The 23675-nt window shown below is 35.9% G+C and overlaps 1 protein-coding gene across 3 annotated transcripts in view; it reads left to right on the top strand.

The window, feature by feature from the left end:
• Positions 1–2112: 2112 nt before the first annotated feature.
• Positions 2113–23675, top strand: part of SC5D (sterol-C5-desaturase) — a 30816-nt gene continuing 9253 nt past the window's right edge. Inside the window, exons 1-6 of one of the 3 annotated variants that reach the window (XM_077112641.1) lie at positions 2113–2225; positions 5491–5541; positions 13883–14100; positions 14844–14976; positions 21689–21789; positions 22151–22904. In XM_077112641.1, coding sequence (XP_076968756.1) covers positions 13891–14100; positions 14844–14976; positions 21689–21789; positions 22151–22606 — 900 coding nt within the window. In that variant the 5' untranslated portion in view covers positions 2113–2225; positions 5491–5541; positions 13883–13890 and the 3' untranslated portion in view covers positions 22607–22904. Of the gene's footprint in view, positions 2226–5490; positions 5542–13882; positions 14101–14843; positions 14977–21688; positions 21790–22150; positions 22905–23675 lie in introns of those variants that run through there. The other 2 variants (XM_077112640.1, XM_077112642.1) reach the window with 2 other exon arrangements.

The following is a 23675-nucleotide window of genomic DNA, read 5'->3' as shown; positions in this document are numbered from 1 at the left end:
AAGCATTATTTGCCAGACTTGGGGCTTTTCTAGCATTACAACTTCTTTATTTTTTTATTTTTTACATGGGCAGGCACCGGGAATCGGACCCGGGTCCTCTGGTATGGCAGGCGAGCATTCTTGCCTGCTGAGCCACCATGGTCCGCCCACTACAACTTCTTTAAATCCATAGTTAGTGGCACATTTATTTGTTGGGGGAAAACAAATGTTTATGGGTTCTGCTAATTCCTTAAGCTCTCAGATCTCAGCTCAAAGCTCTCACTTACGGGTATGGATAGGTTGCTGCCATCTTCCTAATATTCACCTATAGTTTCCCCATTTGAATGCACCTTATAATAGGAAGTGTCATCACTTTTAGCATGGACACACACACACACACACACACACACACACACACACACAGACATATACATATAGTGGAGAGCAGTGGGGATATGAAGAGAAGCTCTAGTCTTTCCGTGTGGTAGGTGGCTTCTAATATGCTACCACTGCTCCCTACTCCCTGGTATTCACGCCCTTATGTGTAGGCTGGCCCTAGTGACTTGCTTCTAACAAATAATATATGGCCAAGGTGACGGATGTCACTTCTGATAATAGATTATGAAAGTCTTTGTTTCTCATTTGTTTATGTTCTCCATCTGACTCATCTCATGTGCATGCTCTGATTAAGTAAGTAGAGAGGCCCATACAGCAAAGAACTAACGGTGGCCTCTGGTCAACCACCAGTGAGTAACTGAGCCCCTCAGTTCAATAACCCCTAAGGAGCTGAATCTTGTCAACAGCCCATGTACCTGAGCTTGAAAGCTGATCCTTACCCCATTCAAGCCATCAGATGAGACCACAGCTCTGGCCAATAACTTGATAGCAGTTTTGTAACAGACCCTAAAGCAGTAACCCAGCTAAGTCATGACTTTCTTCCTGACCAGAGACTTCCAGAGCCTCTCCATGCTAAAACACACACACACACACACACACACACACACACACACACACACACAGCCACATGCTGTTTTAGCTGCTAATTTGGGGGGTAATGTGCTATGCAGCAATAGGAAACAGATACACATTAATATTCCATTCCAGTTTACTAATATTACATAACATCCTAACCAGCAAGCTAACTTTAGGGTGTCCCAAAGAATATGGCTGCTGAAATTCAGCAAGGTTCATGATTTTCTGAAACTCAGCTAGCAGCCTCAGATCACTAATAGAAAGACCTATCTTTAACAAAGTTATATACTTGTACCGCTAGTATATAACTTTGTAGTCTACATGCTTAGTCAGACTCTCTATAAATAAAGCTATTTTTATTCCCCTACCCCTTGCAAGCTTTTCACTATAGCCTGCAAAAGTAGCTAGCAAAGGGATGAAGGGAAGATGGTGGAGTCGGCAGTTTCAGCTCCAGTAACTCGCTTTCAGCGCTACCAACATTAAAAATAAATAAATAAATAAAAATAAAAAATAAAGCAGAAACTGTCAGAACCAACTATTTCAAAATTTCTATTTATCATTCTGGAGGGAGCAACATTAAACGATTAGTCAGATTTTCATCTGATTGGTCAGGTTTACTAGAGCAGAGATTCTCAAACTTTACCAAACATCACGGTCAGCACAGGGCATGTTACAACAATAATTACTGGTCCCGACTCAGAATTTCTTATTCAGCAGGGCTAGGTCGGCTTCCAAAATGGTGCATTTCTAAGAAGTTCCCAGATGATGCTGGTGCTGCTCCTTGGAAGACCGCATTTTGAGAACCACTACACTAGAGGCTCCCCGGTAGGTCGACTTCAAGCATGACCGCCGCAGTTCGTATTTGCATTTAAAAAAAAAAGGTAAATTTGCAACGTACTGGACTCTGAGGTACATACGTCAGAAACCTTTAAAAGGCAGACAAAAACAAAGCTGAAACTCAACCCCGACCTCACCCGGTACCTGAGTCGGGTTCCCTGCCGCACCCACCTTCCGCCCCTTTCATCAGGTTGGACAAAGCCGGGTAGCCGCGGAACGCGCGGCGCCCACGTGACCGCCAAGGCCGCACGCCGCTAAATCGCGCGATCCGCCGTCATATCAGGTTATGCCGCCGGCCCCTGATTGGCTGCGCCGCCTGCCGCTAGACGCGTAGGCCGTGTTTGCTCCCCTGTAGGCCGCGCCCCCACCGGCTGAGGCCGCGGACCTGTAGCCACAACCTACAGACGGGAGCGTCCAGGACTGTGGACTCTCGCCAGGTAGGAACGGCTGGAGGGCGAGGGCGGGAGGCGGAATCCACCGGAGCGGGATGGAAGAGGAGAGGCAGGAGAGGGAACGGGGAAAAATCAGCCAGTAGGGCCGAGGTGGAGGAAGATGGGAAAATCTTCATTTTCAGTCTGCCGCAGGCGCTCGGTGAATGCCGGGCGCATCGCAGTGACACTGCCCCGGGGACTGCTGCGCTGACCGGCGGGTGAGGGGCCGAAGCGGGGCGCAAGGGATACCCGCAGCCCGGGGCGGGAGGGAAGAGGATTGTTTCCAAACGGAGATCTCTGGTTTGGGGTTCCTTTGCCCGACGGGAGCAGTTGGTTCGGGAAGGATGAGAAAGCCTGGACGTGAAAGAAACAGGTCTACGAATGGACTTGAAGAAAATGGAGTATTGGGATGTTTGCTTTTTCACTGCACAGACTAGCGCTCTACTTTGCGACGTATTTCCCTCTGTTCTTGGAGGCATTTATTACAGGGACCAAGGAATTAGGACAAAGAACAGGTCGGTATCTGTGACCTTAGCACTAGATTGCAGTACCAGCCCGAGTTACTGCAACGTAATTAGGATGAAGGGACAACAGTCCGCAGTTCGAATTGGCTAGAAGGGAATGGGCAATTATTTTAGCATTGTAAAAAAAGATAAACTATGTGTATTAGCATTCCTGTGTTATACCAGAGTAAATTTGGAGGTGGTACAGGAAAGGAAACATTACTTTAGAAGATATAGTTTCCAAACTGGAAAGTTTGTGGCAGCCTGGTTGTACTAGTTTTTGAAAAAAATTAAACACTCCTGACCTCAGTCTCCCCCATCTACAAAATGGGAATTATTAAAGTACCCATCTCGTGTGGTTGTTTTGGGAATTAAACAAGGTAAGACATTAAAAAAGTGTTTAAGATTATACCTGGCTCTCTGTGAATGTTAGCTATTGTTATGTGTACTTTTTAAGTAAAGGGAAAAGATAATAGTGGAATCAGTCAGCCTAAGCCTAATAGTGTTATATGGATAACTGTGTTTTAAGAAAAGGTTTCTTTGTTTCTACAAAGGTAATGTTCATTGTCAGCTTTTCTTTTAAGCGGAGATACTTAGCATCTGTGGACCCTCTGACTTCAGGGGCCAATGAACCCCTTAATATTATATGCAAAATTATGTGAGTTTGTAGAGTTGCTGAGAACTTTATAGATTAAGGATGGGAGAGTTGAGAGAGTAGTGAAGAAGTAATAGAAACTGGTTTAAAATCCATGGATTGAGCAACCAGACTACATGTGTTTGAATCGAGCTCAGGACGATGATTAAATAATCCCAGGATTATTTACTATGTAACCTTGGTCAAGTTACTTGAATTTTCTTTCCCAGCTTCTTTATCTGTAAAATAAGCATAATGCTAATACAAAATTCTTGGGGTTTGTTGAGAGAGTTAAATGAGTTATATGTAAAGCATTTACAGTATCTTGTACATAGTAAATATTCGTTTTTATTAATTACTTTTCAATGAAAAATCGAGTGGGTGACACCTGTTTCAGCTTTAGCTTGACTTAATTTTGACTCAGCCTTTGGCTGCCCAAACTGAATCCTTTTATTGAGCACTTCTCCAGTGTATCAGTTGCTTTATATACTTAGTCTTGCTAAACCTTGCAACAATTTGACAACATATATTCTCTCCATTTTACAGATGCAGGTTTGAATATAAACAACTTTAAAATTGAATTGCTCAGTGGTAGAATGCTGGCATTCTATGCAGGAGACCCGGGTTCGATTCCCAGACCATGCACCACCCCCCAAAAAAATTGAGTTGCAATTTTGAGATCCTATTATAACAGATTTTAGATTTAATGTTAGATGTCAGAAATTAGAGCAACATATATATATGGATATATATATGGATGCCTAGTTACTACACTCAACAAATACACTTAATTCAGACTAAAATTCTGAAGACATTGAGAACAAGTTAATTTCACAGTATCTGAACAGCCTCCAAATCGAGAGAGGTACAGTCCTTCCTCTGTCCCAGGAACTGGTGTTTACTGTTAGAGCTCTTAGAGGCAGGGCATATACAAATCCATACAATTAGCATGGTCTTCAGGTAAAAGCAGGATTAAAAAGTTTTTAAACAGTGGTAAAATTCCCCTTCCATGTGGGACACCTAGTAATCCTGGGTTCGATTCCCAGATCATGGACACCGCACACCCCCCAAAAAAAGTTTTTAAAACTTTTTTTTTTCGGGTACTGAATTTTTTTAATGTATTTGCTTTCATCTGATTTGAAAGACTAAATACAGATTATTACTTAATAGTTGATTCCTTTCAGCTGTGGTATGCTATTCCAACTACTGTATTGAACTAGAGCTATGTAGCACTATTGATAAGCTATAGATTAGTCTTTCAGTTCTTACCAGTCTTTAGTGGTATAGCAGTGTCCTTTTCAATTCTTAGATTTTTCTTAAATGTTTATATTTCCTGGGGTTATTTAATCACCTTTTACTGCTAAACTATCTCCTTTAACAATCTCCATCCTTATAATTTCAACTAGGCATACTTTTGAACTTCAGTTTCATATTTGCATGTAGTTTCCTGCTTATATCCAGAAGCCCAGATGAGCCACAGGCTCCCAAACTAGTTAGCTCCCAAACTAAATCCATAATTCCTCACCAACCTCGTACTGGTACCCCACCCAAATTACTGGCTCTCCCAGTGTTCCCTGTTTTGTTTATGATGACACCACCATCCAACCATCAACTCAGTCAGTCTAAAATCTCAGTCATCCTAGAGGTCTCTCAGTATCTAATCAGTTACCCAGTCCTGTGGTTTTAGTTGCTAAATAATCTTCCATGAGTATGTCTGTATTCTCATAGCTACTGCCTGAGGTCAGGCTGTTGTCTTCCCTAGGTTAGTCCACCACAGGTGCAACCAAGCTAGTGACCCTGCTTCTAATCAATATTCCATATTCCTGATGGAATGATGTTTATGAAAGGTGGGGCTGATAATACCTCTTTCCTGCTTGAAAACCTTTAGTATCTCCCTATTGTGTATAAGAAAATCCATATTCCCTAGGAGGCAACAAATCACAATCTAACACTAACCTTCTTTCACTAGGTTCATCACCTGACATTTTTCTTCTCCCTCACTCCATCACACCTCTTGGCACCTCCCAGTGACCCTCCATGAGCCATGAGTATACCATGACTCTTTCATACCTTTGCAGCCATTATTTCTTCAATTTGAAATGACTATACCTAACCTTTACTTTCTGTCTTTCAGAACCCAAGTCATATGTCATGTTCACAATGAAGGCTTTTTTTCTAAGCTAAGGTAGTTGTGTCATCTTTTCTGGTTTCATAGAATTTGTATAAATACCTTTATTATACTAGCAGTTGTCACATTGATACAATTATTTGTTTCTCTAGTCAGCTTACCTTTAAGACTAACTTGACTTTATCTTTTATTTTTGTAGGCTCATTACCTAGTGTAGTACTTGACAACGTATTGTTATTTGAATGAATTAAAAGTGACAGATATGCTCACTTTCTGTCTCTCTTTGTGCCTGAGAAGATGGCAGCACAGCCACCTAAGGTGGTGCTGTTTGTATATCTGTGTAACATTTTTGGTCACCCATCACAAAAGCAGTTTTCAGAAAACTTGCAGTTGATCAAAATATTTCAGATAATTGGAGGATAGACAATGCCACAACATCCAATTATAAGCTAGAAAACCCTCTTGATTATCAAGGGTAACACTGCATGAGGAAGCATGATATTCCTATGAATAATGTGGCCTAGCAGGTTACCAAAGAAGACTTTGCCACATTTGATAATATATTGTATATGCATGAAAACAATCTGAGAGACTTAAACAGAAAAGGTAGCAAAGCAAAAAATTGAACTACTTGGGAGCTATGAGCCACAAAAAAACTTGTTATAGAAGATCCCTTTAATGAGAATGACTCCACTTTGAGACTGTATACCAGCAATTTGTTCGGTGCTGCAAAGCATTTTTGGAGAAGACACAGTAAAGCTGCGTCCATTCATTACTGAAGGCCAACAACGATTATCATCTTTACAATGATGTTCTAGGTTTTTCAATCAGTGTGTTAAAAGTGTAATATTTCGTAGCTCAAGGCCACAACTTTTTTTTAATTAACTTTTTTATCTTAAAAAATAATTGTATATGGAAATCAATGTTGTGTTTGGCAGAAGATTTAATAAATATCTTTGATTCAGGCAGCTTAGAGGTACATTATATGTTCTTAAACATCTTGCCCCAATTACAAAAATAGTGGAACGAAAAAGGTAGAACCACAAAATATGATGTGTTGTGTGTGGTTTGTAACAATAATTTCTTTCCAGTGTTTAACCTTAGGGTACTATACAGTGATGGCTAGCCTTCTCATATTTTTAGTTATCATCTTAATAAATAATTAAAACATCGCTTTCAGGCCCAAATCAATATCTGAGCCCACTGAGACTTTTAAATAATCTACCTCTTTATTAAGTCGATATGTATAACTTGATGGACAGATGCCCTCTATTCATCTATACTGCCTCTCTTTTTACCCTAGGGTCTTTTATTGAATTACTTACCCCCTAGTTATAGGAGGTCACAATTTTGATTGGAAATATTTTGATTCAGACATACCCAGAGTGTACCCTCTATGTTAAAAGGACAGTAAAGAGAATGATTTATGGTATAAATATTTAGCATTATTCTTAATTATTGTTTATCTAGTTTAGTTCATGAAGAAGTCAGCTTTTTGCTCCCATTTGAACCATTTTGCCTCTGAAAATTTGATTATATCCAGAAAAGGACACTATATGCTGTTTCATCTTATGCTCACTTTGACAAATGTTTCTGCTTTATATGCATATATAATGCAAATGTCAAATATTGTATAGTGACTTAGGAAAAAAATAGTTTAAAAATCTGGACAAAGAGGATTCTATTATGTTGAAGTCCTTAAATAATATTTTAAGTGTTCTTTTATGAGTGTTTCATTTATAGGTCATTTCTATGTACTTTGAGATAACTGAAATTTCAAATTCATTTGGCTATATATCATAAAAGGTTGTTTTCAAAATGAACTGAGGAGTATAAAAATACAATTGAGATATAAAAAATGACATATATGACGGACATGTGTTAATATTTGCCATTTGGCATTAATTAAATTTTTCTTTTCCTGACAAAATGAGGAAAAAAAACTGCTTACACCTCATATCACAAACCAAAAGCTAAACTCCTTCATAAATAAAAAGTTGATTTTTAAAACAAGACTAAAAACTTAGTAGGAAAAATAGCAAAAGATAAAAAAAAAGCCTCACAGAAAAGAAAATATAAATTAATCTGAACATATGAAATGATACTCAAATTTATTCTAAAATGTAAATGTAGATTAATCTATACTGAGTTAGTCTTTCCTATCAAATTGACAAATATCCAAAAGTTTGATAATACCTTCTGTTGGTGAGGTTGTAGGGAATTAGGTATTATCTTATATTGCTCACAGACGTGCAAGGTATTACATCCCTTATGGAGAACAGTTTAGCAATGTCTACCAAAGTTTTTGGAAAGTTACCCAATCCTGTTCATTAATTGTGGCATTATTTGTAATTGCTAAAGATTAAAAATGTCTGTACGTGGGTGTTTGGTTAAATAAACAACAGTGGGTCACACAGAGGAACATAGATCCATAGATCAAAGCCTGGAAAGTCCTGAAAACCAAAAGTTATATTTTTTCATTTTTGTTTTAGTTATTTTTGAAGTTTTTTAATGTACTCATTGTGTCTTAATGCACCTATGAGATACTCCTACCTCTGCTGTTTGCTGCTGCTGTTTAGCTTTTTTGTTGTTTTGTTATTTGGGTGGTAATTGCATGTGAAAATATTAAAGATAGTTAAAGAGGGCATTAAAGATAATAGAATCAATGAAAAGATCTGTCTATAATAATAGTATGGAATGTGGAGTTATTTTAGCAATTTGCACGTGGTGTGTCTGTTAGGCATTCTACCTAAGAAGACACTGTGAGAATTTCCCCCCTATATTACTTTAAAAAAATACAGATTGTTGAAGTTTAAGATGACAGTGATGACCAAAATCTAATGAAAAATAAGGATGTAAACAAATGCAGTGATTGGTTTGTTGATCATGAAACAAGCTAGAACATACAATGAAGAATTGCTACTCAAGATGCGTATTAGCATTAAGAAGGGAGACTTTAGAAATTTAGGAAGCATGGTGAAAAATATCTGAATGTGTACCAAAATGTATACTGCTGATTATAAAACTGATACTCTGAAAATTACCCTGACAAATTTGCTAAAGATAATATCTGGTGAAAACCTGCAAATGAATAAATTTGCTGTGGTGTGAAATAGCCCTATACCTGTTCTTCATTCCTAAAAAAACATGGATCAAACTGGAAGAGAGCCACCAGATTTTAATATTAAGCAAATGTTAACTATTATAGTGGGCAGTAGTGTTTTAGTCACACAAAGATAAAGTTGGCAGTGATTAGAAGAAGCCAGCATCTAAACTACCTGAACAGAGTTCACAATATACCTGAGCATCAATATGCAGAAATCTACAGGCTGGAGCAGTGACCATCTATGCTTGCAAATATAAACCCTTGACAGGCAGTATAGACTGTTTTGAAAATGTTTACTGTTCTTAAATAATTCTTCCATGCATTGTCTTCCTTGATTTCTCGTGAAAAATAGTGTTATTTACTTTCCCCTGAGTTTGACTGGAATAAATACAGCCTTTTGACTGAGGAGTGTTAAGCTCTGGGAAAAACAAGTGTTTATGTAGCAGTTAACAGAGGCCCAGGTGTCAGAATTTCCTGTAAAGAGTTCAGTCATAAAGATCTTGTTTTCAGAATTGCTGACACTTAAAATGAAGTTGGAAAATCAGAATTAATAAATGCTTATCAAAATTTTAGCTAACAATGAGATTTGAAAATGAACCTCAGAGATTTTGAAGGATTTCATGTCACTCATGAGAAGATGATATCCAAGCTCATTAACTACACCACCTATTTAGCAACCAAAAGCATAAATGTTAGGGAAGAGCTAAAACTGAAGAAATGCTGACCATGATGCTTCTGTTACACATTCCTTGAGTAATGGGGAAATTGCAAAAGGTTATTAAATATACATAAATATACATAAGCATTAAAAAAGTGTTGATGACATTAATGATGACAACAGTGGCTACATTGTGAGAACAAATAGAAAAGTCCCTGAAAGACAATAGGGTAGGCAAGAGAGTATGGTAAGTAATTTACCAGGAATTGTTTAGGGAGAAGTATATCTTAATGAGACATAACATTTGCTCAATACCTTTTCAAAAGTCTGGCTTCATCCCTTGAGTATCCTGGTCCTGACTCATCATCAATGCCAAATCCCAATCCTAATGAACACTTCTGTCTAAGATCATCAAGCAAGCAGATGTGATGAATACTTATTGCATGTATATATTTAGGTATTTAAATATGTTTAATCCTTTAAAAATAGAAGAAGTAGATTGTTTATATTCTGTGTCAATTCCACTGTTTTGTCTATCAGTTTATTATCACATATATACTTACTACATTAATTGTTACCATGCAAAAGAACTATAATGCTACTTACACTGTGTATTTATTCCATTCAGTATTAATATTCATACATTTCCTAAACAAAGATTAATGTGTTTAATGACAGGGTGTTGTCCCAACTGTCGTAAAATCTAAATATTCTGAATTCTGGAATACATCTGATGCCAAATATGTTAAGAATAGTGGACCTGTACTATGAAAAAGGACGTGGTGGTGACCTCCAGAACAGCAGTCCTGTAGGAGAACAACAAGATTGCTGACAAAAGTTGTCAAAATAAGCTTTTTTAGAATCTTGGAAGTAAACCCAAAGCTGGCAGCACTCCTCGGAGTATTTATTTGAGAAAAATGGTTGAATCTCAGTAAGATTAGTGAGCTTTGTAGCATTTAAATTTGTTTTTTTTTTTATTATTAATTAAAAAAAGAATTAACAAAACAATTAGAAATCATTCCAATCTACATGTACAATCAGTAATTCTTAATAACATCACATAGTTGCATATTCATCATTTCTTAGTACATTTGCATCGATTTAGAAAAAGAAATAAAAAGACAACAGAATAAGAATTAAAACAATAATAGAAAGAAAAAAAAACAAAAAAAACAAAAACAAAAAACCTATACCTCACATGCAGCTTCATTCAGTGTTTTAACATAATTGCATTACAATTGGGTAGTATTGTGCTGTCCATTTCTGAGTTTTTATATCCAGTCCCGTTGTACAGTCTGTATCCCTTCATCTCCAATTATCCCTTCTCTTTTTTTTTTTTTTTAATTAACGGAAAAAAAAGAAATTAACCCAACATTTAGAGATCATACCATTCTACACATGCAATCATTAATTCTTAACATCATCACATAGATGCATGATCATCATTTCTTAGTACATTTGCATTGGTTTAGAAGAACTAGCAACATAACCGAAAAAGATATAGAATGTTAATATAGAGAAAAAAATAAAAGTAATAATAGTAAAATCAAAACAAAACAAAACAAAACAAAACAAAAACCTATAGCTCAGATGCAGCTTCATTCAGTGTTTTAACAGGATTATTAAATTTGTTTTATCTCCATCCCTTTTTCGCCATCTTAATGGTAGCCCTGAAAACCAGTAAACTCACAACTATCATAATTGTGAAAACCAACATCCTAGCAGCTTGTAGGGAAATGGACAGGTTTGCAGCTTCCCAAAAAATCCCAGCCCAGAGAACTGTCACTCTTTGACCTCTCTGGCAGCTCCCTGCAAAGCTTTACTCCCAAGGCTGTGTTTCTTTGACCTTACTCAGATCTCAGTCCTATCACCAGCATGTTTGTCAAGAACATAAGTGGCATTTGTTTAATATTGTCACTGCCTGTTACCAGTTAGGGCTCACAAGAGGCTGACAAAAAAACAAAAGGAAACACAGATATGAGATACATAGATTTTGAAAAGCTCTGATAAATTTGGGGGGGAATCTAGAATGATTTGTGCAAGCAGGGCTGCACATGTGCCCAAGAAAGACAAAGAAGGCCCTAATTTTTCACCTTTGTCTGAACTTGAGGGTCTGTGCAAACAGAAAATGAAAGCTACGTGAGAGCTGTAAATTGCCTGCAGAAGTTTTGTAAGTATGGCCCAACATACACACATGACCTCTCAACAAAGGCTGAGAGAGGTATTGGTTCAAAGCATTTAGGGAACTCTGTCCAATCATTAGCTGACCACTAAGCTAAACCAAGTAGTAATTCAGTAGCTACAGACAAAAAAATAATACAAATGTATTAACAGAATTAATTCATGGAAGTCACTTAAACAGCAACCGTAAAACCTTAGTGTTGGGGTACAAAATCTGATTGTGAAATAACCACATTATATTATTTAAAATGTCCTGTTTTCCACAAAAAAAATGTAAGACATGCAAAAAACAGCAAAGTATGGCCCATACAGGAAAAAAAAAAGTAGTCAGTAGTAACTGAGGACACCCAGACAGTGAACTTAATAGACAGTGACTTTAAATCAGCTATTATAGATATATTCAAAGAACTAAAAAAAAAATCAAATTTTAACAATTAAAGTATGTGAACAATTGCCCATGAAATGGGAGATAATATTAGCAAATTATATATCTGATAAGCATCTTTTATTAAGGATCTATAAAGAATTCTCATAACTCAACAATAGAAGGACAGGTAACCCAGTGGAATAGACATTTCTCTAAAGAAAGTATACAAATGGTCATGAGCACATGAAAAGGTGCTCAATATGAGTCATTAGGGAAATGCAAATGAAAGCCACAATGAGATACCATTTCACACCCACTCTGGCTAAATAAAAAAGACATAATGACCTGTATTGTCAAGAATGTGGATAAATTAGTACCCTCATGCATTGCTGGTGGGATTGTAAAATCATACAGCTGCTTTGGACCACAGTTTGGCAGTTTCTCAATAAAAATAAAGTTACCATATCACCCAGCAATTCCACTCTTATATATGCTGGAGAATTGAAAATATTTCTCCACACAAACTTGTACACAGATATTCATGGCAGTGTTTTGTAAAATAGCCAAAAATAGAGACAACCCAACATCCATCAGTTGATGAATGGATAAACAAATTGAGCTATATCTATACAATTGAATATTTGGCCATAAAAAGCAATGAAGTATTGATACATGTCACAACATAGATGAACCTTGAAAGCGTGTTAAACCAGGCACAAAAGGCCACCTATTGTGCACATGGACGGAAGCAAGACTTCTCATTGTATATCTTTTCATATATCAATTTGACCTTTTTGAACTATGTTTATGTATTTTTTAAAAGACTTTCTATAATCCTGCTCTTGTAGAGCTTGCATTCTTAGAGGAAGCAGGCTGTAGATAAATTAATATTTAAGTATTTTTTCTTTACAGGCTATTTCACAAATTGGTGCTTTTTACATGGCACAGTTTGTAACAGATAAAGACCATTCGAATGCCTGAAATCTAATGGGAGGCAGTTTGCAGGTTGTTTTTGTTGTTGTTCAAACAGTTTAATTATAAATGAGATGTTCAAAAAGTTCTGTTAAAAATGAGATGTTTTAGAATGTCAAACACATTTCCCTATAGAAACAGGACAATGAAGAATGAGTGAGTTGATCATAAATGATGGATTCCATATGGCTGACCATAATGTTATTGAACTGTATTATAACAGGATTGTTTACAGAAAACATTGATTGGGGGTTTTTTTAGTTTTAAGCATCTACAGGTGTTGACAAATATTTTCTGTAAGTGGTCTGATATTTTAAGCTTTATGGACTATACTGTCTCTGCTGCAGTAACTCAATCTTGATTTAGAGTAGGAGAGCGACCTTAGGCAGTATATAAGCATCTGGGCATAGTTCTGTTCCAGTAAAACTGTTTTTATAAAACTGGGCTCTGGGTATACCATGATTTACTAATCTCTGATCTGGAATTTTGATTAGGGGGAGAAAAACAAATATTTTCCATTCTTTAATGACAAGAATACTTCTCCCTTTGTTCTGTCAATGGGAGTGACTTTTTCTTCTGTCGCAGGAACAGATAGTCTCTGACTTATATGGTTCTGGTGGCTGCTTAGATTTACATTTTAGGGAACTCATCTTAGGTCTTACCAGTGAAGCAAAAAAATAATAATTCTGAGATATGTGTCCTTTTTGTAGAGAGATGCTGCTGAAACTTGTAACTTCAGGGGCAAACCATTTGCCTGAGTACCTACTGCTTACCATGTTGCCATCAGATTCAGTAGAAAAGAACATTAAACATGAAAATGGAATTAGATCTAGACTATGCCACATATCAGCTTGAAGACCATAGAGGGGGGAAATAAAACTTAACCTTCCTGGGCCTCAGTTTCTCTAACTAAGCTTCAGTGTCACCATATATAATATGAAGTGATTAGACTAGAGGTGATAATTATCGCTTCTGGCTCCATGGAGACTGTATTTAGGGAGTTCTCAAAGCAGCAGGTATATTTAAATCGGGAACTTCAAATATTGCTTTTCTAAAAAAAATTTGAGAGAAATCTAAACATGGTAAGTAATTGTTGCACATGTTTACCCTTTAGGTGCTAAGATGGATCTTGTACTCAATGCTGCAGATTATTATTTTTTTACACCCTATATATATCCAGCTACCTGGCCAGAGGATGAAATTTTTCGACAAACTATTAGTCTCCTGATTATAACAAATCTTGGTGCTTATATCCTTTATTTCTTCTTTGCAACACTGAGCTTTTATTTTGTCTATGATCATTCATTGATGAAACATCCACAGTTTTTAAAGGTAAGTGTTTTTATTTTCCAACAACCATTACTGTAAAATAACAGTGTGCTATATTTGTGAGATTTTTCAGATTAAACTTTATATGTAACCATTAAATATTTTTAAAACAGATAGGTTAGATATTTTTGGTAGGGTTAATCCCCTTTCTCCTTCCCTTTAAACAAATAAATGTCTTCAGCTTTTTTTTTCTTAGTCTATAAGCTTGGTATCTTGCTGAGTACTTACATAGGAACTTCTTTGCTAATAATGATGAACAAACAAATACACACATTTGTGTAATTATTTTAAAGTATGAGTTCTTCAAACTGAAATGTTTTTCTATGTAGGTGTTTTTCTTTGCTTGATAGGGAATTCATACTAGGTGATTTTAAAATTGTTTACAATCATTTTTCTCTTTTAGTTATTTGTGTTTGTCAGTTACTGTAGGGACTGAAAAAAATAGACAGTTGGGTTTGGGATAGAAGTTATTTATGAAAGAAATTATTATTCCTGCAATACAAATTTAGAATGCAGATTTGGTGGGAAGGAGAAAAAATTCAAAGCTTAAAATGTTTACTGCATCTATCCAGTACAAAAGAGTGTTTTTCTTGCACATGCTTCTCACATACTAAAATTATAATGGTCAGATAAGCTCCCCCGCCCCACTTAGAGAAAAGATAATTCAACCCAAAACAACTTTGAAATGGATTATGTACTGACAAGTCACTTTTTCTAGTTTTAACTATTAGAAATTTAATTTTCAGAATCAAGTTTATCGAGAGATTAAGTATACTGTCCAGTCGTTGCCATGGATGAGTATTCCTACTGTATCACTGTTCCTGTTAGAGGTGAAAGGTTACAGTAAATTATATGACGACATAGGAGAGTTTCCATTTGGTAAGTAAAACATTTGAGTCTCTGGAGGAGGGTGGTTTAAGCATATACTGGTTTCTTTAAGTAACTAAATCTTCCTGTCTTTTCTTTTAAAATAATTACAAATTGCTCAGTTTTTTTTAACTTTAATTTTACAATAACTGCAAACTTACAGGACAGTTGCAAAAATAATATAAATTCTATACAGAGAACTCCAATGTATCCACCACCATCACCACAAGATACCAAGATCTACCAACTTATTTTTTTTTTTTGCTATTTTATCACTTTTTTTCCTTTTTTTTATTAATTAAAAAAAAATTAACAAAACATTTAGAAATCATTCCATTCTACATGTACAATCAGTAATTCTTGATATCATCACATAGTTGCATATTCATCATTTCTTAGTACATTTGCATCGATTTAGAAAAAGAAATAAAAAGACAACAGAATAAGAATTAAAACGTTAATAGAGAGAAAAAAAAAACCTATACCTCACATGCAGCTTCATTCAATGTTTTAACATAATTGCATTACAATTAGGTAGTATTGTGCTGTCCATTTCTGAGTTTTTATATCCAGTCCTGTTGCACAGTCTGTATCCCTTCAGCTCCAATTACCCCTTCTCTTTTTTTTTTTTTTAATTAACGGAAAAAAAAATTAATCCAACATTTAGAAATCATACCATTCTACATATGCAATCAGTAATTCTTAACATCATCACATAGATGCATGATCATCGTTTCTTAGTACATTTGCATCAGTTTAGAAGAACTAGCAACACAACCGAAAAAGATATAGAATGTTAATATAGAGAAAAAATAAAAGTAATAATAGTAAAAACAAAACAAGAACCTATAGCTCAGATGCAGCTTCATTCAGTGTTTTAACATGATTACTTTACAATTAGGTATTATTGTGCTGTCCATTTTTGAGTTTTTGTATCTAGTCCTGTTGCACAGTCTGTATCCCTTCAGCTCCAATTACCCATTATCTTACCCTGTTTCTACCTCCTGCTGGACTCTGTTACCAATGACATATTCCAAATTTATTCTCGAATGTCCGTTCACATCAGTGGGACCATACAGTATTTGTCCTTTAGTTTTTGGCTAGACTCACTCAGCATAATGTTCTCTAGGTCCATCCATGTTATTACATGCTTCATAAGTTTATCCTGTCTTAAAGCTGCATAATATTCCATCGTATGTATATACCACAGTTTGTTTAGCCACTCTTCTGTTGATGGAGATTTCGGCTGTTTCCATCTCTTTGCAATTGTAAATAACGCTGCTATAAACATTGGTGTGCAAATGTCCATTTGTGTCTTTGCCCTTAAGTCCTTTGAGTAGATTCCCAGCAATGGTATTGCTGGGTTGTATGGCAATTCTATATTCAGCTTTTTGAGGAACCGCCAAACTGCCTTCCACAGTGGTTGCACCATTTGACATTCCCACCAACAGTGGATAAGTGTGCCTCTTTCTCCGCATCCTCTCCAGCACTTGTCATTTTCTGTTTTGTTGATAATGGCCATTCTGGTGGGTGTGAGATGATATCTCATTGTGGTTTTGATTTGCATTTCTCTAATGGCCAGGGACATTGAGCATCTCTTCATGTGCCTTTTGGCCATTTGTATTTCCTCTTCTGATAGGTGTCTGTTCAAGTCTTTTTCCCATTTTGTAATTGGGTTGGCTGTCTTTTTGTTGTTGAGTTGAACAATCTCTTTATAAATTCTGGATACTAGACCTTTATCTGATATGTCATTTCCAAATATTGTCTCCCATTGTGTAGGCTGTCTTTCTGCTTTCTTGATGAAGTTCTTTGATGCACAAAAGTGTTTAATTTTGAGGAGCTCCCATTTATTTATTTCCTTCTTCAGTGTTCTTGCTTTAGGTTTAAGGTCCATAAAACCGCCTCCAGTTGTAAGATTCATAAGATATCTCCCAACATTTTCCTCTAACTGTTTTATGGTCTTAGACCTAATGTTTAGAAGATCTACCAACTTTTAACATTTTGCCACATTTATAATATCTGTCCATCCATCCACCTGTCTATCTAAGCTACCTGTCTATTTTCTAAACATGTATATATCATGATCCTTGAACCTTAATACGTCCGTATACAATTTCCTGAGGGCAAAGGTACTCACTTATGTAATCACCTTAAATACAGTTATCAAGTTCATGCAATTTAACATTGATATAAAGCTTACAGTCAGTGTTCCAGTATTCTCATCTCATATATTCCAGTAATGTCCTTTTGGGCCTTTTCTCCTCCGTAATTAGTTCCAGACCAGGCTCAGGTACTGTATTTAATTGTCATTGTCTCTAGTAGCTCTTTTTATTTATTTTTTTTAATTGTAAAAACATTTATACAACATGAACTTTCCTATCTCAACCACTTGGAAGCATACCATTCAGTGGGATTAGCCACATTCACAGTGTTACACTACCCTCACCACCATTACATTCCCAGAACTTTCCTATCACCCCAAATGGAAACCTTACGCCCATTATGCATCAACTCCAAATGGAAATCTTACACCCATTATGCCTTAACTCCTCATTCCCCTTCTCACCACCACCACCCACCTCTGGTAGCCTGTGCTTTACTTTTTGTCTCTGTGAAAGTGCATATTGTAGCTAATTCATGGAGGTACAATCTTACAATATTTGCCCTTTTGTATGTGTTTGGCTTATTTCATACAACATGATATTTTCAGGGTTCATCTCTGTTTTAGTGTGCATCAGAACTTAATTCATTTTTACAGCTGAATAATATTCCATTGTGTGTATATGCCACAATATGTTTATCCATTCATCTGTTGATGTACACTTGGGTTGCTACCACCTTTTGGCTATTGTGACTAATGCTACTGTGTACATTGGAATACAACTATCTGTTGAGGCCCCTGGCTATACCTAGAAGTGGGATTTGGGGATCATATGGTAGATCTATATTTAACTTTTTGAGGAACCGCCAAACTTTTCTACAGTGGTTATACCATTTTTACATTCCCACCACCAGTGTACAGGGATTCCTATTTTTCTGCATCCTTGTCAGCATTTATTATTTTCCATTTTTTAAAATAATAGCCATTCCCGTGGGTGTGCAATGGTTTTGGTTTGTATTTCCCTAATTGCTAGTGATATTGAGCATCTTTTCATGTGCTTATTATTTATCTGTTTATTTTCTTTGAAGAATTGTCTATTCAACTCTTTTGCCCATTTTTTAATTAGGTTATCTCTTTGTTGTTGAATTGTAGAATTTCTCTATATGTTCTGGGTAGCAAGCCCTTACTGGATATGTTGCTTCTAAATATTTTCTCCCATTGAGTAGATTATCTTTTTTACTTTCATGATGAAGTCCTTTGATGCACAAAATTTTTAATTTTGATGAAGTCCCATTTATCTATTTTTTTCTTTTTTTTTTGCTCATGCTCTTGATGTCAGGTCTAAAAAACATTGCTTAATACAAAGTCCTGAAAATGCTTACCTATATGACTTCTAGAAGTTTTATAGTTGTGGGTTTTTTGTATTTTGGTTTTTTTCCTTTTTTTTTTTGGCATGGGCAGGCTCCGGGAATCAAACCCAGATCTTCTGGCATGGCAGGCAAGAATTCTTCCACTGAGCCACCATCGCACCGCCCCAAAAGGAAGGCCTTTTTTTTTTTATTTGGCATGAGCAGACTCCAGGAATCAAACCCGGGTCTCCCATTTGTCAGACAAGAATTCTACCATGGAGCTACCCTTGCCCCGGCCTAGTTTTGTTTTTATATTTAGGTCTTTAATCCATTTGGATTTGATTTTTGTAGGTGATATGAGGGAGGCGGTCTACCATCATTTTTTCGTGTATGGATTTTCAGTTTTCTCAGTATCATTTGTTGAAGAGACTGTTCTTTCCCCATTGAATGGATTTGGTACCCTTGTCAAAAATCATTGGGCATATCTCACTAATATGAACTAACATTAATAAGCGAACTTGGGGAATTGAAGTTAAGAACATAGGTTATCAGGAGAAAGAAATAGGGTAGAGTGTGGGCAGTTGGTGCTGAAGGAATACAGATTGTGCAACAGACCTGACTGTAGAAAATTCAGAAATGAATAGCACAATATTACCTAATTGTAGCACAGTAATATGAGTACTGGGTGAAGCTGAATGTGAGTGTGGTGGAACCGGGGGGGGGGGGGGGGGAAGATGGAGGATAGGGTGTAATTTGGGAGTGCCTAGAGTGGACAGTGATAGTGAGTAAATGTACAAATAAAAGGAACGTTTTTGCATGAGGGGAAAAAAAAATCATTGGCCGTAGAGCGGCGGTTTATTTCTGAACACCCGATTTGATTCCATTGGCCTACATATCTGTCCTTGTGCCTATACCAAACTGTTTTCATTACTCTAGTTTTTGTAGTAAGATTTAAAATGAGTTTTCCAACTTTGTTCTTCTTTTTCAAAGTAATCTGTCAATCTTTTTTAATGTTCTACTTCTTTGATTTATGTCTTGCCACACACATGCATTTCTTTAATGTTGCCTGTCACTTTTTAAAGTTTTGTTGTATTTTAGATTATGTCTGGAGGAAGATTGAAATCATCAAAGATAGGCCCTTGCATTTGTTCCTTTTATCTTTATTGAACTAAAATATCTGAAAATACAGCACATAATAATTGTTGAAAAATTAGAAAATACAGGTTTTTAAAAATCCATTATTGGGCAGGCAATGGTGGCTCAGGGGCAGAGTTCTTGTCTGCCGTGTCGGAGACCTGGGTTTGATTTCTGGCACCTGCCCATGTGAAAAAAAAAATCCATTATCATGCTACCTGGAAACTGTAAATCTTTTGGCATAGTTCTTCCCATTTTTCTATGCTTGTTATACGTCATTATTTATGTTACAAAACTGAAATCCTGCTATGCATACTGGTTTGGACCCTGCATTTTTCTCTTAGCAGTATATTTGGCCATATAGTTAAGGTTTGTTTTTTTTATTTTTTTTTACACATTTTTGTACATATGATGTAAGGTTTTATTATACTTACAATTATAGTTTTATCAGAGTAAAAGGATACAAATAAGAAGAAGCTAAAAGAATAGATACATATTGTGAGGTTTGGGAGGCTCTCACATGAATGCTTCCAGTGTCCTCTCCATGTGGAGTCAATTGCATTACCTTCTCAACACAGTGATGTGTCTTCTCAATTGTGGAAGCTCCTACATGGCCGTATTTTCGTATCAATAAATAATGAGACACTTTGTGTTATATTATTACATAGTCATTGTTTATTAAGTGATCTCTAATAGTTAGACCTTTAGATTGTTTCTTTTTTTCTCTATCATGAATAATCCTTTGGTCACAGAACTTTTGTGAAATTTTGAAATTATTTCATCAGGAACATTTGTAGTATCTAGTATTTAGAAAATAATAATAATAATTAACATTTATTGAGTGATTAGTATGTGCCAGCTATAGTTCTAAGCTCTTGACATGTAGTAAACCATTTAATTCTCACAGCAATTCTATGAGGTAGGTACTACATATTATGCTCATTGTATAGTTGAAGAAATTAGGTGTGTAGAGAGTTTAAGTAACTTGGCTAGGTTGTGCAACAAATAAGCAGTGGATCTGGGACTTCAACCTAGGTTTGCTCGCACCAGCACCCTTTCTCTCTAGTAAGAGCTTATTTATTTAGAGGAGAGAACAAAAATTACACCCTGGAGTGATAAGTTGACTGGGCCTTGATGAATAAATAGAATTACGATAAAAGACAAAGGGAGGCATAGAAGCATTATTCGTAGTAGTCAAAAAGTGAAAGCCATCCGAGTGTGCATGGACCTGTGAATGGATTAAACAAAAGGTGGTATATACAGGCAATGGACTATATTATTCAGTTCCAATAAGGAATGAAGTTCTGATCCATGCTATAACATGGATGAACCTTGAAAACATCAAGCTGAATGAAGTAACCTACATACAAAAGGACAGATATTTTAGGATTTCATTTATATGAAATACCTGGAATATGCAAATTCATGGAAACACAAAGTAGACTGCAGGTTGCCAGGGGAGGGAGAAGGGGGAAAAAGAAGTTAATCCTTAATGGACACAAAGTTTCTCTATGGGGTGATGAGAAAGCTTTGGTAATGGATGGTGGTGAGGATAGTGAGATATTGTGAATGTAATTGGTACCCCTGAATTATATACTTGAAAGTGGTAAAAGTGTGAGTAAATGTAGGGAGGTAAGACTTTGAAGACAGGTAGGAAGGAGACTGAATAATCAGCCTAGCTAGGGCAGAAGTAGCAGAAGGATCATGTTGGAAAGATCAGAAAGTGTTGGGTTATGGAGTAAATGCTAGGCTTAAGGTATTTGGTGGAAAATAAAATTCTAGGCAGGTAGAGATTTCCTAGGGAGATTAATATAAAGGAAGATAATTCAGTAGCATTATTCTCAGATTTTAAAAAATATAGATGCCTCAGAAGTTTCCTTTTTCTCTCTCATAAATATTTTCATAGTTTTAAGTTAAGTATTATAGATAAGTACAAGTTCTTACAAGAGGAAAATGAAATATTTTAGAGCAGATTCCAGGAAATTAAGGGACATTAGTTTATAATATATTGAATTAGCCAAAACCATCTATAATATTTGAATCTAGAATCACAGCTTACATTTAGAATGGACATATGTAAGGTGAACTCTGATCCTGGAAGCTAAATCTTGATTGTGCTCTTTCTTGCTTTCTCTTCTAGGTTGGTTTCGAATCATTGTTAGTGTAATATCCTTCCTCTTTTTCACTGACATGCTGATCTACTGGATTCACAGAGGCCTTCATCACAGGCTTTTCTATAAGGTAGAGTCATTTGTCAGAGAAAGAGAAAAAAAACTACACATATTAGCAGTGTATGATTATAAATTCTGTGTGTAATCATATATGACCAAGGAATTCCTCTAACTACATTATATACCTAAGTAGCTATAGTCATGACAGGTACCAGCTACCTTTTATTTATATTCTTCTTCTTGGGTCTGGATGGGCTGTGTTAAAATTCTACTGTTTTGGGACAAAGAAGAGGAGCATTTTATAAAGTGGTTTTGCTAATTTCAAAGGGATTTTTCTCTTGGGCAATTTTGGCAACATGAGTATGAAAAGCTAAGTAGAATGTTGAACTGGGTAAAGTTTGTGGTGCTAATGATGTCCTTTTCTTCTGTAGCGCATACATAAACCTCATCATATTTGGAAGATTCCCACTCCATTTGCAAGTCATGCTTTTCACCCTTTGGATGGTTTCCTTCAGAGTCTACCTTACCATATATACCCCTTTATCTTTCCTTTACATAAGGTGGTTTATTTAGGTTTATATGTTTTGGTCAATATCTGGTCAATTTCCATTCATGATGGTGATTTTCGTGTTCCCCAAATCTTAAAACCATTTATTAATGGCTCAGCTCATCATACAGACCACCACATGTTCTTTGACTATAACTTTGGACAGTATTTCACTCTGTGGGATAGGATTGGAGGCTCATTCAAAAATCCTTCATCTTTTGAAGGGACAGGACCGCTTAGCTATGTGAAGAAGATGATAGAGGAAAACTGCAACAGCCATGCAGGAAATGATTGTAAAAATGGAAAATTATTCAATGGAAAATTTTCAAAGAATGAGTAGATTATTGTCCAGTTAATCTTAACTATTTTTAATAAGGCAAAATAATCTACATACAGTCAAGAGACAGCAAATAAGTGGTATCATTTGAAAATCAGCATTGTGGATACCGGTACCTCTGAGGAATGATCCTCATGGTAAGTCAAGAGAAGATGCTGTGAGCACCAAGATTTTAACCTCATGCTTAAAATGCCAGGTGTTGATAAAAGGGACAACTTGTGTTTTTCTAGTCCACAGATCTGTAGTTCATACAGGTTCAACAACAATTAAAAAAAATGAAACAATAAATAATTACGGCGACCAGGTTATGTCCTTTTGCCTTACTCTACTGACATTGATTATGAAAAATTCATTGTGCTTAAAAATACCATGACTAAGCACTGTAATGAAGAAATACTCATATAAAGTGGCTCCTTGTTTCAGGAATGGCTGTCTCCACTGATTTCCAAGTGAAAAGATCAATGTGAAAAAAAATTCTGTTAGTGGCTATGTAAATGACCTATTTAGTAGCAAGTGTAATATGTTTACCATCATCTTATACATAGGAAGCTCATTCTCTGAGGGTCGTTGTCAAGTACTACATTTTACTGATGAATAAATAAATTGGAATGTTTAAAGAAATCAATTCTACCATGATTTAATCCATGGGATTATTTAACTAAATATTTTGATGGTTATTATTTAAAACCATTATTTAATGAGTCTAAAAATATATGAATCTAAATATATTTGAAAGGGAAATTTGATACCTGAATAATATATTTGACACTACTGATTTTTTAAATTAAATCGATGCACTGCACTTTTGATATGTTTCAAAGTTACAAACCTATAATTTTCTATAAGAAAATAATTACCAAATATTTAGGTCAGTCAGTGAAGTTTAGCTTTGAGGTCTTATTCTCCCTCTTCTCCATCTCTTTTCTCCCCTTCTTCTGCAAATGATTTAGCAAATAGTTTCATAAAGAAACGTTGTGTGTCATAACGTAAATATATTGAAAAAAGCATGGTTTGCAAAGGCATTCTGTAAGCTACTTATGTGAAATCAACAAAAGTTTATTATGACTGCTAT

Source organism: Tamandua tetradactyla, chromosome 8, assembly GCF_023851605.1.
Source record: "Tamandua tetradactyla isolate mTamTet1 chromosome 8, mTamTet1.pri, whole genome shotgun sequence".
In the NCBI taxonomy this organism is placed as follows: Eukaryota; Metazoa; Chordata; class Mammalia; order Pilosa; family Myrmecophagidae; genus Tamandua; species Tamandua tetradactyla.
The sequence above is the reverse complement of the archived record's forward strand: the minus strand, read 5'-3'. Positions and strand labels throughout refer to the sequence as shown.